Source organism: Passer montanus, unplaced genomic scaffold, assembly GCF_014805655.1.
Source record: "Passer montanus isolate IOZ18808 unplaced genomic scaffold, ASM1480565v1 scaffold11, whole genome shotgun sequence".
Lineage (NCBI taxonomy): Eukaryota > Metazoa > Chordata > Aves > Passeriformes > Passeridae > Passer > Passer montanus.
The window spans coordinates 23,585,956-23,598,403 of NW_024357613.1; the positions used below are offsets into that span (position 1 = coordinate 23,585,956).

The following is a 12,448-nucleotide window of genomic DNA, read 5'->3' on the forward strand; positions in this document are numbered from 1 at the left end:
TGGCCTTGATCACTTCCAGGGATGGGACATCCACATCTGAGATGGATGGTCAGGAGTGTGGTACAAGGCTAATGCAGGTGCTGTTTTTCACATGCAGAAAGCATGAAGCAATGCTTTTTTCATTGCTTTTCTTTTTTAAAAAAGCTCTTCAAATCATTCTTCTAAACTATTTTCTTCTATTATATAATCTTGGCACCTTACTTCTGAGCTTACTAGGGTCCAGACTCTGTGCTTACCAGTGTTTTCATAGGCAGAAGTACCTCATGGCACATACTTTGAAAGTTAAAAGGATTTTAACATTTAACGCTACAGCAGAGGCTTTGCTGCCATCTATTAAATAGGTTTTGTTCCCTGTGTAGTTAGCATGATGGTGTTAAATTGAGGCCAGGTTTTTATATTGGGAAGCAGACCACTGCCAAGGCAAGTATTTGGACAATGATATGTTGCTGTCCCTGTGTTAGAAAGATAAATTACTTGTCGGGAGAATTGCTGTGTTAAGGTTTAGGGCTTAACATGCTTCAGTGGACTTAGGTCTAGGGAGACAGGTTAGCAGAGCTTGGGGAGAAGGATGTATTACTTATAGTGGGCACAAAGGACACAGAATTTACAGGCCACAAGGACATTTGGCAAGATACCAAGATTATTTATTCCAAGATAAGTAATAAACTAACAAAGCCAACTCAGCAACTGTGCGGAGATCAGTTCAAGGTAGAAGGTAATTCCGACAGGGAGAGATTCTTACCTCTGTTGTCTGCTGACTTAGGAAACCCACCAACTCAAGAGAAGTACTGAGCATGCAGACTAGTTAGCATAAGAAGCAAGAGAATCATTTAACCAACAGAAGGTAGAATTAATAAGAGAACTATGTAACTTGTAGTCAGTGAACTGTGATTTCTTTGCTAAAATGTATAAATGGTTTGAAGCTTTGATGATAGGAGTGCTAGCAACCTTTTGTGGGCTATCACCTAGCTCCTTGCTTTGCACATATTAGAATAAAGAAATATTCAGCCTTAAGTTGAAACATGGGTGTTTCAGATTCAACATTAGAAAAAAAAAACACTATTAGGGGGTCAGGAATTGGGATAGGTTACATGGGGAGGGGATGAAGTCACCATCCCTGAAGATGTTAACAAGGCATCTAGGTCTTGCTCGGTGGTATGGTTTAGTGATTTGGGGCCTACAGTGGCAGTGTTGGGTTGACACTTGGACTTGCTGATCCTTAAGGTCTCTTCTAATGTTGAAGATTCTGTGATTAAATAGAGGTATCTCATCTTGGTGTGTACATTAGCTGTGCACACAGGGCAACAAACCCACATTTGGGACAACACTGTGGCGTAGGTGACAACTTTGGTCCTCCTTGTTCCTTAAAATTACTGCTAATGTGGTTTTGTTTTATACAGCTTCACTTTTAAGAAGCATTGCTTATGCAGAAATAATATGTGTAATTATGGTCAAACAACTCAGGTGTTCAAACAATTTCAGACATGCTTACCCATTTCTAGAGAGCTGTCGTCTTTCATTTTGCCTCCAGACAAGTCCAGCACAATTGTTTGACTTAATGAATGGAGAGTGGTTGTGGTTCTCCACAGTTGAAAGGCTTCAAGGTCTCACTTGTATTTACAGAGGCGATATCAAAGAATTTTCAAAAGCCTGAAATTTTCTTGGTGGCCAACTGTGAGAAAAGGTCATAGTGAGTGCAGTAGCAGTATTCTGGGTTCTAGCAAGCTAATGGAGCATAGTGTTTCTTGAGAAGATTCAGCAATGGGATGGAGCAGAGGTTGTATCGAAGTACTCTGTAGATGCAGTTACATTGCAAGCCAGTAATTAAGAGGAAGGAAGCCTCTAAAGAACAGTTTTTCCTTGTGTTGGCTCATAAGTAGTTCTGATACTCCAAGTATTTGCTTTAACTAAGACTGTATTTGCTTTTTTTAATGCATTTAACTGTGAACAGTAATTTGGTTTAGGCATGCTCTGTGTCGGAACAGGGTAAGGACTTTCACCTTTTGCTTTGCAACCTTGCTGGCCATGCTGTTGTTCCTTTGACTGGTAAGGTACCACAGAACTTCTGTGAGCCTGGCAGAGCAGGGATGGTCAGGGAGATTCATCCACTGAGGTTATGCAGAGCATTGTCTGTCTGCAGGAAGGAGCTGGGATGCCCTATCTTGTTCTCAGCAGCCTTGCAGCATGTGCCAGCCAGAAGACAGAGGTGTGTAGGGCTTGCTGCACCGTGAGAGCACTGACTGGAAACTTGGGTCCAAACTGCCTGTGCCAGGGTGCATTGTCCTCACTGGCTCTAAGCAAGGCTGCTGGTCAGCCATCTGCATCAGTAGTTTGATCTGATTTGTATTTTGATTCTTGCTAAGGAGCCTAGTTAAAATTACAGAGAAAAGTGATCTCTAAAGAGCTCAGCAAAATAATGAATTATGGATGTTGGGTGAAGCCCCTCATATTTGGCCTTTGGACTGGAATCTCTGCCAGACATGCTGATGCTCTCAGCTTGGCTGCATTTCTCTGAACTTTGTTGTGGATAAAAAACATGTGAGAACTCTGTGAATGATGACCTGAAGTTGAATGTAAAAATGTGTGAACTCTGAATTTGTTTCTTTCTTTGTAGCTCTAGGCTAAATCTTTTGATGAGCCTAAATTACATTCTTTAAGGATGCCCATTCAGTCAGTCCCTCTGTTGTCAAGATACTCTGTGGGTTACTTGGAACTGTTGGCAGCTGTCTGAAGTTTTTTTCTTTTCTTATTAAAATTAATGGCAGATCATCTGAGTGTTAAGACAGCTTTGAAGATTTAGTCAGTGTTTCTGGAGGCAAGAGTAATAGTTGTTTCTACAGCTAGACACATAAATGCAATATATGAACTACTGTACTTGCAGTGTGAAACACTTGGATTTTTTGGGGTTTGTCTCTTGACTTAGTGTTTCCTTACACTTTTGGCTTCTTTTTTTTTTTTAGCTTGCAATTTGGTTTATAGAGAAATACAGTGTTCTCCCCACCAGCTCATTTACAGCTACATTTGGAGAGGGAGTTCTAGGACAGGAGGCTAATCACAGTAGCATACTCATGTAAAGGTGGACAAATGTTCAATTTTGGGTCTCTCAACAGCAGCTGCAGTTCCTGTGCTCTCCCTTCTGCTACCCACTCCCACAGGCAATGTGGGGGGAGGCCAGGGATGTGCAAGCTTGATGCTCATTCTGTGTCCATCTGAGTGACTCAGACTTGTGGACTCCATACCCCCTCTGGATTAGGCTGGCTCCTAGTGAGAATGATACTTTTAAAAGCAGGAGATGATGTTTAATGTGGTAGGAAACTGGAAGTCCCTTTTTCCTTCCAATATTCAAGGTCAAGTGACACTGGAGTGACTGGTACTGGGCAGTAATTAAATCAGTGCTCAACTGTGTTCTGGTTGACTATAATCTGTAGTTATCTCAAGTATATTATTGTGGCATAATACACACAACTGACAAAATATACCATGCAAGAAAGTGCAATCTGCACAGAAACCAGAAATCTTTTTTTTTTTTTTAATTAAAATTTCATCTTAGGAAACATACAGCAAATGTGTATACTTGCTGGATGAATCCATCCAGATTTTGTCTCTGATCAGATTCTGTAGAATTGCAAACACTCTTGGATAATACTGCTTGTGATTTAATCACAAATCCCAACCAAGGGTTATATTTTTTGTCATAGTAGTAAGCCATAACTCTTCCACAGACACTGAACCAACCAAAGAACATGAAGACCACAAATCTACTTACAGTGTGCTGTAAAACATGGCACAAGTTCCCTGTCTTTTGGTAAGCTGCTCTCCTATTTTCGTCAGACTTCTGTACAAAATAGAAATTGCCATGAGTTGGTATGCTGCAACTTCAACATGAGCATCTTACGTGAATCTGAGCTCCTGGGACTGGAGCAGTCATGTTTGTTAAATACAGAGGGATGTGGTGCTAGACAGTGTTGGAAAATGAAACTGAGGAGTACAGCGCACCTCTGACAGTTCTAGTTGTGAAATTGCAATCTGAAATTTTAACTCTAAGTTGATGTTTGATCTAGATGATTTTTGTAAGTCTTGGAGGCAGTGGTTCAAGAGCCTCCAAAAAAAGGCACTGCCTGTCACTGCTGGCCTAGCTGGGGTTTGAAAGCCCTGAAGGCATTGCTAGTACCATGGTAATGCATTTCCATGTGTTGACTTCTGTATTTACATGGTAGGCAACACATCACAACTGGGGCTGGTTTGTCTTTTACACTTCCCAGAACATTGCTAAGCATCCTCTGACCTAGAGATATTAGCAAATAGCGTGTATGCATTAGTAGTGAAGGGCTACAAGGTCCAAGCAGCTGTTAGGTTGCCAAGCTGGGTAGCATTCTAAAAGTCTTTCTGGGGGCTTTGACAGCAAGTGTGCATGGACATCAGGAAGTTTGAGACAAGGGTGTTCCGGGTTTGTCTATTAGGGGAACATACTCTCTAGTGCTGGGATGCAGCAGTGCTGTCACGAGTGGCTTATTGGATCTAGTGTGGGTTGCAGCTTGGAGTGGGGACAGGGGGAGAGCTCTGGGGACAAGGTACGCTGCTTGGCAGGAGGGGAAGAAAATGTGGCAGCAAAGCTGAATCAAGTGGGGGTGAAAACCACTGTGTTATGCCAGGAGCTGGAATATCATAATGACAGGACTGATGCTGTCACCAACAGCTGTGGGCTTTCTGTGGTGCAAATGAGACAGTGTTAGTCTTTAATAGCTCCAACAAGTGATGGGTGTAAATAGATGTCTTGCAGAATAACTTCGGGTTTTTTTGTCAGCAGCAGAGACTGTAACTGATGGGATGACAGTGAAATGTTTGTGGGTTGCATATAGCTTGCATGGAGTTTTAATTCCTTCTAGAAATAATTCTGAATATTGTGAAATAGTTCTAAATAATTCTAGAATTTAATTCTGTCCAGAAATAATGTGGAGGCAAGTACAAATTCAGGATGTTTTGGGTGAAACGTCTCCAGTTAGAAATGGAGGGAAAGAAATGTCAAAGAATTTAAAGTCTTTATTCAAGAGGAAGCAGGCCTGCAGCCATCTTTGCCAGTACTGCTTACTGCATTCGTAGTTAGTAATGTCTATGAACCTTCATAAATTTCAGTGTGATATATCTTGTTATTTCACTTGATGCTTAAAATTGCATGCCAATGTGTTTGTGCCTGAAAAACCCTTCCTGTTTAATTGTTTGTTTTGTTTTTATTATTTACAAGGTGGAATATATGTTGGTAAAATTTGACCATGAAAATAAGAAAGTGCGTTTGTTACTCTGTGGCGAAGAAGTTCTTCAAACACTGCAAGACAAGGGGGAGAAGATAAACCCCAAGTGAGTAGCCGTTTCCAGTTTCTTTTTTTATTTTATCCGGCTGCTATGATGCTGTGCAAAATTTTGTTAACCTGGCTTAACATTCAAGTCTGCTGTTGGTAAAACTGTAAACCACAGATACTGATATTTTCAGATGAATCTGGGGTTCAGGAAGTGAAAGATTTTGAGCATACTTGCAGGCAGACCATACAGTTTTTGCTTTGAAATTACTGTGCTTTGAAATTAAGGAGGATGTAATGGTGAGCCCACAGAAGTTGCAGTTTGGGTGCTTGTTTTGTCTTGCTCTGTTTTTGTGTCTGTGTCTATGCAGGAATCCATGTCCCATAAAGTACATGTGCATCTGTACTAACTCCTGTATCTCTTGACCACAAGGAGCAAGTGAGGGCTGTATAGGGGGGGCCTGTTCTGTAGGACCACTATCCCATTTTTGGAAGAACTAGAGTGTAGATGTAAGAATGGCAGGGAAGTTCTTCCCTATCCTCTCCTGTGGAAAAGCAGCAGCAGTGAACTGTATTTTCTGGTTCTGGTTAAAACCCCAAGAAACAAAGCTTGAGGCAGATGCTAAGGGTGACTGCAATTTGGTATAAACAAGTCCTGCTTATTGTACTACACAGCAACACTTGTTACTGCCAAACTGAATGTTGCTTTCTTTTCACCACTTCCTGATGGTGAGGTACATCGGAAGGTACATTGTGTCCCTCTGTCAAATATTAGGGGATTTTTCTTGCAAGTGGTACTAATTTCTGAAATTCTCACAAATAATTCATCAGTGACTCTTCTTTTGTTATAGTCACCCAACGCTCTGGAGACCAGAATATGGAAGTTACATGATTGAAGGAACACCTGGACAGCCATATGGGGGAACCATGTCTGAATTCAACACTGTGCAAGACAACATGAGGAAAAGACGGCAGGAGGCTGCTTCTGTACTTAAAGAAAATGAGGCTGTTTGCACAGTGACATCGTTTCCAAGGTGAGATGGTTGTTCAAGTGTAATGCCATGTTTCCTGTTCTCCTTATACACTTTTTCTCCTTATTTCATATAGCTATACTGTTCAATGAAATGGAGAAAACTATTATTTGATTAAAGTACTTTGGCTTTTATGTTCCAGTCATGTTTCCTAAAATTTTTATTGCAACAAGACAAGTAAATAAGCATCTTTTACATTTTTAGGTTTCTTCTATCCTGTGATAATTTTGTATTAGAAGAGAATACTAAATATTTATAACATAAAGTGTTAACTCTAAAGAGTAGTCTACCACCTTGAGTTAATACAGAAAATTATATAGAAAAGGTTTCTCTTTACCTATTTTGCAAACTGTGTTCTTTATGAGTAGCCGTTTTGCAAAAAATGGCCAGCGGGATCTATTTTTAATACTACTTCTTCACTGAAGTACATGCAAGCTTCTGGTAGTTCAGGGCACCTAGACTTAGTACTTCTATTATACAATACTCTACTTACTGAATCTAGAAAGGAGAGCATCTCTCCTGGGTTAATAACACCCTTACAAAGGATAGATTTCATCCTTTTTATTGTTGTAAAGGAGTTCTTGAAGAAATTAAATTTAGAATGAACTTCATTACCTAGGAGAAACTCTATTTTGTGAAATACTCCTTTGAAATATAATTCTACGCAGAGATTTATTACATTTGTTCTAACTAGCCTGGTCAGTGAAGTGAAGGAAGATAGTGATGCTTATAGTGGTATAAAAGTTGCTCTGCAGTAGTAGAGAAGCAGCTGGCCTTCCTGGCTAGATTCTTGTGTAATACAGAATGCAATAGCCCAAAATTCTTGCTGAGAGCAGGAACAATACAAAATATGCCTTAGCAGCAGTGGTGCCAAAATATCTGCATAATGTCCCACAAATGCTGTTTTAAGAGCACTCTTTGACAAAATTGACTTTCACTTTATTAGAGTTATACTAGATGTAATGAGTTTATTTCAAGTCAGTGGTTAAGTAGTCAGTGTATTAGAGAACTGTGTTTCTTCCCCTGCAACCTTACAGGTCCATTATGTCATTTAATAAGTTTAACATACAAATGTTTTGGGCCCGGTCTTGTGGGGAATAAAGGGAGAGGAGTTGTTAATCCCTTTGTAGATACAGATAAATCCTTTTTGCATCACTGTAGGAGTAGTACATTGGACTTCAGTGAAAGCCAGTAAGTAATAAAATGTTTATGACTTATGGGTCATTCCAAACATACTTTCATCCCTCAGAAATTGCTCTCCCTACGCTAGCCTAATTTAGTTTATTATTTCTGCCTTTTGCTATCTTCCCATTCAAGTCCTTGTTGATTTGACTGGAGTCTTGCTAACATGTATTTCTGAGGTTTCATGGGGCTGAAGTTTTTTCCACATTGTCTCTACAGTCACATGTACGTATGCCTGTGTGCATCTGGGCATGTACACATGTACATAATAAAATCTGTGCATTTGAAAAGATAAAAAACTTGTTAGTGTGCTGACAGAAGAAAGCTAAAGAAGTAAGCTTATTCAAATCAAAATAATTCAGTTAAAAGTGAACTAGTTGAAAATGCTAAAATAACAAAAATTATAGCTTAGGTACTAAATAAGTGTCCCTAGTCCCTAAATTTGTGAGCCATCACTGCTGGCCCAGAAAGTTGTTTTCTTTCTTGAGGACTGGAGGGATGCAGTTTACAGTGTAGCAGTTAGGTAAGTGATGAAGCTGGCTTTACAAGTTGTAGGACACCTTACTGAAACCAGGAAGAAGAAACAAAATTGAACATTAATAATATTCTCGGATGCGTGTTTCTTGATGTTTTGAGTAGTTTGTTTGTAATTTTATCAGCTAACTTTTTTCAACTATACAAATACTAGAACCTTTCAACACAGTCTTTGCCCTTTTTACTGTGCAACATGAAGAAACCAATCTGCTGCTTTACCTCAACCTTGTCAAATGTTCCTTTGTCTCAGCTGTACTGAGAGCTTATTCTTGTTTCAGGTGACTCTGAATCTTAAAATGGAGTTTCCCAAAGGGGAGGGGTGTATTCTGCTTAGCTTGCATATCTCTCAGCTTTTTACACCTAATAGCTGCAATTTTTCTTTGCTTATGACATTCGTCTCGTAGGGGTTTTCAGAGTTCTAGAAGTGTTATAAGACTTAGGATATGTGTAGCACTTGAAACTGCCTCTAATTCTTACGGAGTTGGTTAAGCCTATATTTTAAAAGGGGTAGATGGTTAAGAGTAGGGCTGGATAACTTACTTTGGCAGTCAACCTGTATCCTCAAGATAAACTTGGAAGCATGGAACGCACCTGCATGTCAGTATTAATAACAAGCACTAACACTAAAATGTGTGTGTACCCCACATAGTACTGAAGTTTCCTGCTTCAGCCGCTGAAAATGTCGAAATGCTGTCTAATGATAGACTAGTGGGGCTTCTTTTAAAAAAAAGGCTGTGTTAACTACTGTGAAAGGTGGTTGTTGGCTGGCTGTCTACTAGAATCCTAATCTCTGATCATCTGACCATTCTAAAATCACAGTGTTTTCATTACAGCTTGGATCTGATTGTTGTGTTATATAGGTTAGGCTGTCCTGGATTTACACTGCCGGATTGTATGCCAACACCAGTAGAAGGAGGAGCTTCAAAATCCCTTTTTTTTCCAGATGAAGCCATAAATAAACATCCTAGATTTAGGTAAGAATATTTGAGAAATCAAATATTTTGTCTCTACCTAAATATCATAGACATATCTGCAAATTCTTTACATTACTGGAATAGAGAGCACTGCAGCTGGTTGCTGCAGATATCAGAAGGACTTGGACAGAAGTGGTTGTGATGACATGTATTTTCCTTTCATAGTGTCTTAAGAAAATTAATTGTTAAGTTAAAGCAACTTTATGTAATCATTCACACTGTTATGGGGCAAAAAGGATTTTGCTACTGCAAAATTGTTTCCAATTTCAAGTTCTGGGCCTAAGTGCTTCCATCATGGTTAATCCAACTCTCCCTTAGGTCTGTCACACTGACATCTCTGTACCCAGTATCTTTCCCTAGTTACTTTGAAATGTACTTCTCACTGTAAAGTGAGACTTTAGCCAATGAAAATAATTCTGTTTTAAAACTAAGTCTTTAAAACTATATCTTTTAACTTGGACTTGTATTCTTCAGGTCTGTAGCCTTTTATTGTTTTGTTAATATAGTATTTTGAAGTCCATCAAAATAAGACTGACTTTACTGAAGAAAAATTCAGTGTTGTATTTTTTACAGTCTATCTTAAAACTAGGAAAAGAAGCATCCTGAAGGAGAGTGCTCAAAATAAATAAAAAGTTGACATTCTGAAACCCTAAAAATTGTTTAGAAAGTAGCTGCAAAAATATTTGCATAAAGAGAAAATTTCATATCATTAAAAAAACATTTTCTGTTGTTGTAGTACGCTGACCAGAAATATTCGACACCGAAGAGGAGAGAAGGTTGTGATAAATGTACCAAGTGAGTAAATTCAGTCTTGTCTGTGTTCTTTTTCAAAATAATTGTTTAGTCTCATGCTCTGAGTTACTGAGTGCCTGTATTTTCCACACAGTATTTAAAGATAAGAACACACCATCACCTTTCATTGAAACATTTCCTAATGACGATGGAGAAGCAGCAATGGCAATGAAGCCAGACTACATATATATGGATGCTATGGGTTTTGGAATGGGAAACTGCTGTCTCCAGGTAAAGTGCCTCTGCTTTCAAGATGTTACTACACATTGTCTTCACTCAACACTTCCCTTTTTAAGACTTGTCTTTTGTCTACTTTCTTCAATTGATGCATTGTACATCAGTGTGGCAAAAGGGGAGATAAAAGAATAAATGGTATGTCTAGTATTCTAGTCTTAAAATCCAACTGTGTTGGGGTTTTGTGGCCAGGTTTTGCTAGCAGAGGGGCTGTAAGGGTGGCTGCTGTGAGAAGGTGCTTCTTCAATGAGAAGGGGGCCTCTCCCATGTCCAACAGAGCCAATGCCAAGACAGACCCACCACTGGCCAAGGGTGAGCTCACCAGTGACAGTGGTAGCACCTCTGAGGTACATAGAGCAAGAAGGAGGGGAAAAACTGTGCAATGACACTTCAGGTAAAGATGGGAATGAGAATATGTAAGAAGAACAGCTCTGCAGGTACCAAGGCTAGTGGAGAAGTAGGGGGAGGAGATTCTCAAGGTGACAGAGCTGAGATTCCCCTGGAGCCTGAAGTGAAGATCATGGTAAGGCAGGAGGTTGGCATTGGAGCAGAGATCCACCTGGAGTCCCTGGAGGACCCCCCCTCAAAAAGGTGGATGCGTGAAGGATGTAGGACCTGTCACCCCATGGAGTACACCTGCTGGAGCACTCAGTTCCTGAAAGATGAACCCCGTGGAAGGGAGGACCCATGCTGGAGCAGTTAATTAAGTGTAGCCCATGAGAAGGGCTGTTGTGGTTTAAACCCAGACAGCAATAAGTACCATGCCATTGCTCCCTCATACATACATATACCCCCTTGCCCCTGGTGGGATGAGGGGGAAAATCAGAAAAAGCTGAGACTTGTGGGTTTGGATAAAAACAGCTTAATTAATTGAAATAAATTGAAAAACAATAACAATGGTAATGAAAATAAGGGGGGGGGGGTGGAATAAAACTTGAGAAGCAAGTGATGCTCAGCAGAGCAGGTGCTCACAACCTGCTGACAAATGCTCAGCCTGTCCCCAAGCAGCAATTGGCCCCTCCCAGCCAACTCCCCCAGTTTCTGTATTGAGCATGATGCCATATGGTATGGGATATCCCTTTGGCCAATTCAGGTCCCAGCTGTGCTCCCTCCTGGCTTCTTGTGCAGCTGCTCACTGGCAGAGCATGGGAAACTGAGATGTCCTTAATTTAGAATAAGCCCTGCTCAGCAAGAACTAAAACATCACTGTGTTATCAACATTATTCCTGTACTGAATCTAAAACGCAGAATTATACCCAGCCACTAGGTACAAAAGTAAGTATCCCAGCTGATTCTAGGACAAAGACTCATGTTGGAGCAGTGAACATATTCATTTGGAGGACTGTCCCAGGGAAAGGACCCCAACGCTGAAGCAAGAGTGTGAGGAGTCCTCCCCCTGAGGGGGAAGGAGCAGCAGAGACAATGTGTGGCAAACTGACCACAGCTCTCATTCCTCATTCTTTTGCACTGCTGGGAGGGGAGAAAGTAGAGAATTTGGGAGTAAAGTGGATTTTAAGATTTAGTTTATATTTCTCATTGTTCTACTCTGATTTGACTTGTTATAAATTCAGTTAATTTCCCCAAGTCAGGCTTGTTTTTCCTGTGACAGTAATTGGTGAGTGATCTCCACCATACCAAGCTGGATCAGTGTTGATCTGCTGGAGAGTAGGAAGGCTCTGCAGAGGGACCTGGACAGGCTGGATCAATGGGACAAGGCCAATTGTAGGTGGTTCAGTAAGACAAAGTGCTGGGTCCTGCACTTTGGCCACCACAAGCCCATGCAGAGCTACAAGCTGGCGACAGAGTGGCTGGAAAGCTGCCTGGTGGAAGAGGACCTGGGGGTGCTGGTTGACATCCAGGATCATGAGCCAGTGTGTGCCCTGGTGGTCAGGAAGGCCAGTGGCATCCTGGCCTGTATCAGCAATAGAGTGGCCAGCAGGAGCAGGGCAGGGATTGTCCCCTGTACTCAGCGCTGCTGAGGCCACACCTCCAGTGCTGGGTCCAGTTCTGGGCCCCTCACTGTGAGAGAGACATTGAGGGGCTGGATGAGTCCAAGGAAGGGCAATGGAGCTGGTGAAGGGTCTGGAGCACAAGTCCTGTGAGGAGAAGCTGAGAGAGCTGGGGGTGTCTAGCCTGGAGAGGAGGAGGCTCAGGGGAGACCTTACCACTGTCTACAGCTGCCTGAAAGGAGGCTGGAGCCAGGTTGGGGTTGGCTTCTTCTCTTGGGTAGCCAGTGCCAGGACAAGAGGAAATGGCTTCAAGCTGCACCTGGGGAAGCTTAGTTTGAACATCAGGAAGAAAGTCTTTAGAGAAGGGGTGATTAGATACTGGAATGGGCTGTCCAGGGAGGTGGTGGAGTAACTGTACCTGGAGGTGTTTAAGGAAATACTGGATGTGCACTCAGTGC

General features: G+C 41.2%; 1 protein-coding gene across 2 annotated transcripts in view; it reads left to right on the forward strand.

Moving 5' to 3' along the window:
* Positions 1-12,448, forward strand: part of GCLC (glutamate-cysteine ligase catalytic subunit) — a 36,723-nt gene that overhangs the window by 9,141 nt on the left and 15,134 nt on the right. For both annotated transcript variants that reach the window (XM_039726178.1, XM_039726187.1), the window contains exons 2-6: positions 5,243-5,355; positions 6,146-6,328; positions 8,902-9,015; positions 9,752-9,810; positions 9,902-10,038. In XM_039726178.1, the coding sequence (XP_039582112.1) occupies positions 5,243-5,355; positions 6,146-6,328; positions 8,902-9,015; positions 9,752-9,810; positions 9,902-10,038 (606 nt within the window). The remainder of the gene's footprint in view (positions 1-5,242; positions 5,356-6,145; positions 6,329-8,901; positions 9,016-9,751; positions 9,811-9,901; positions 10,039-12,448) is intronic.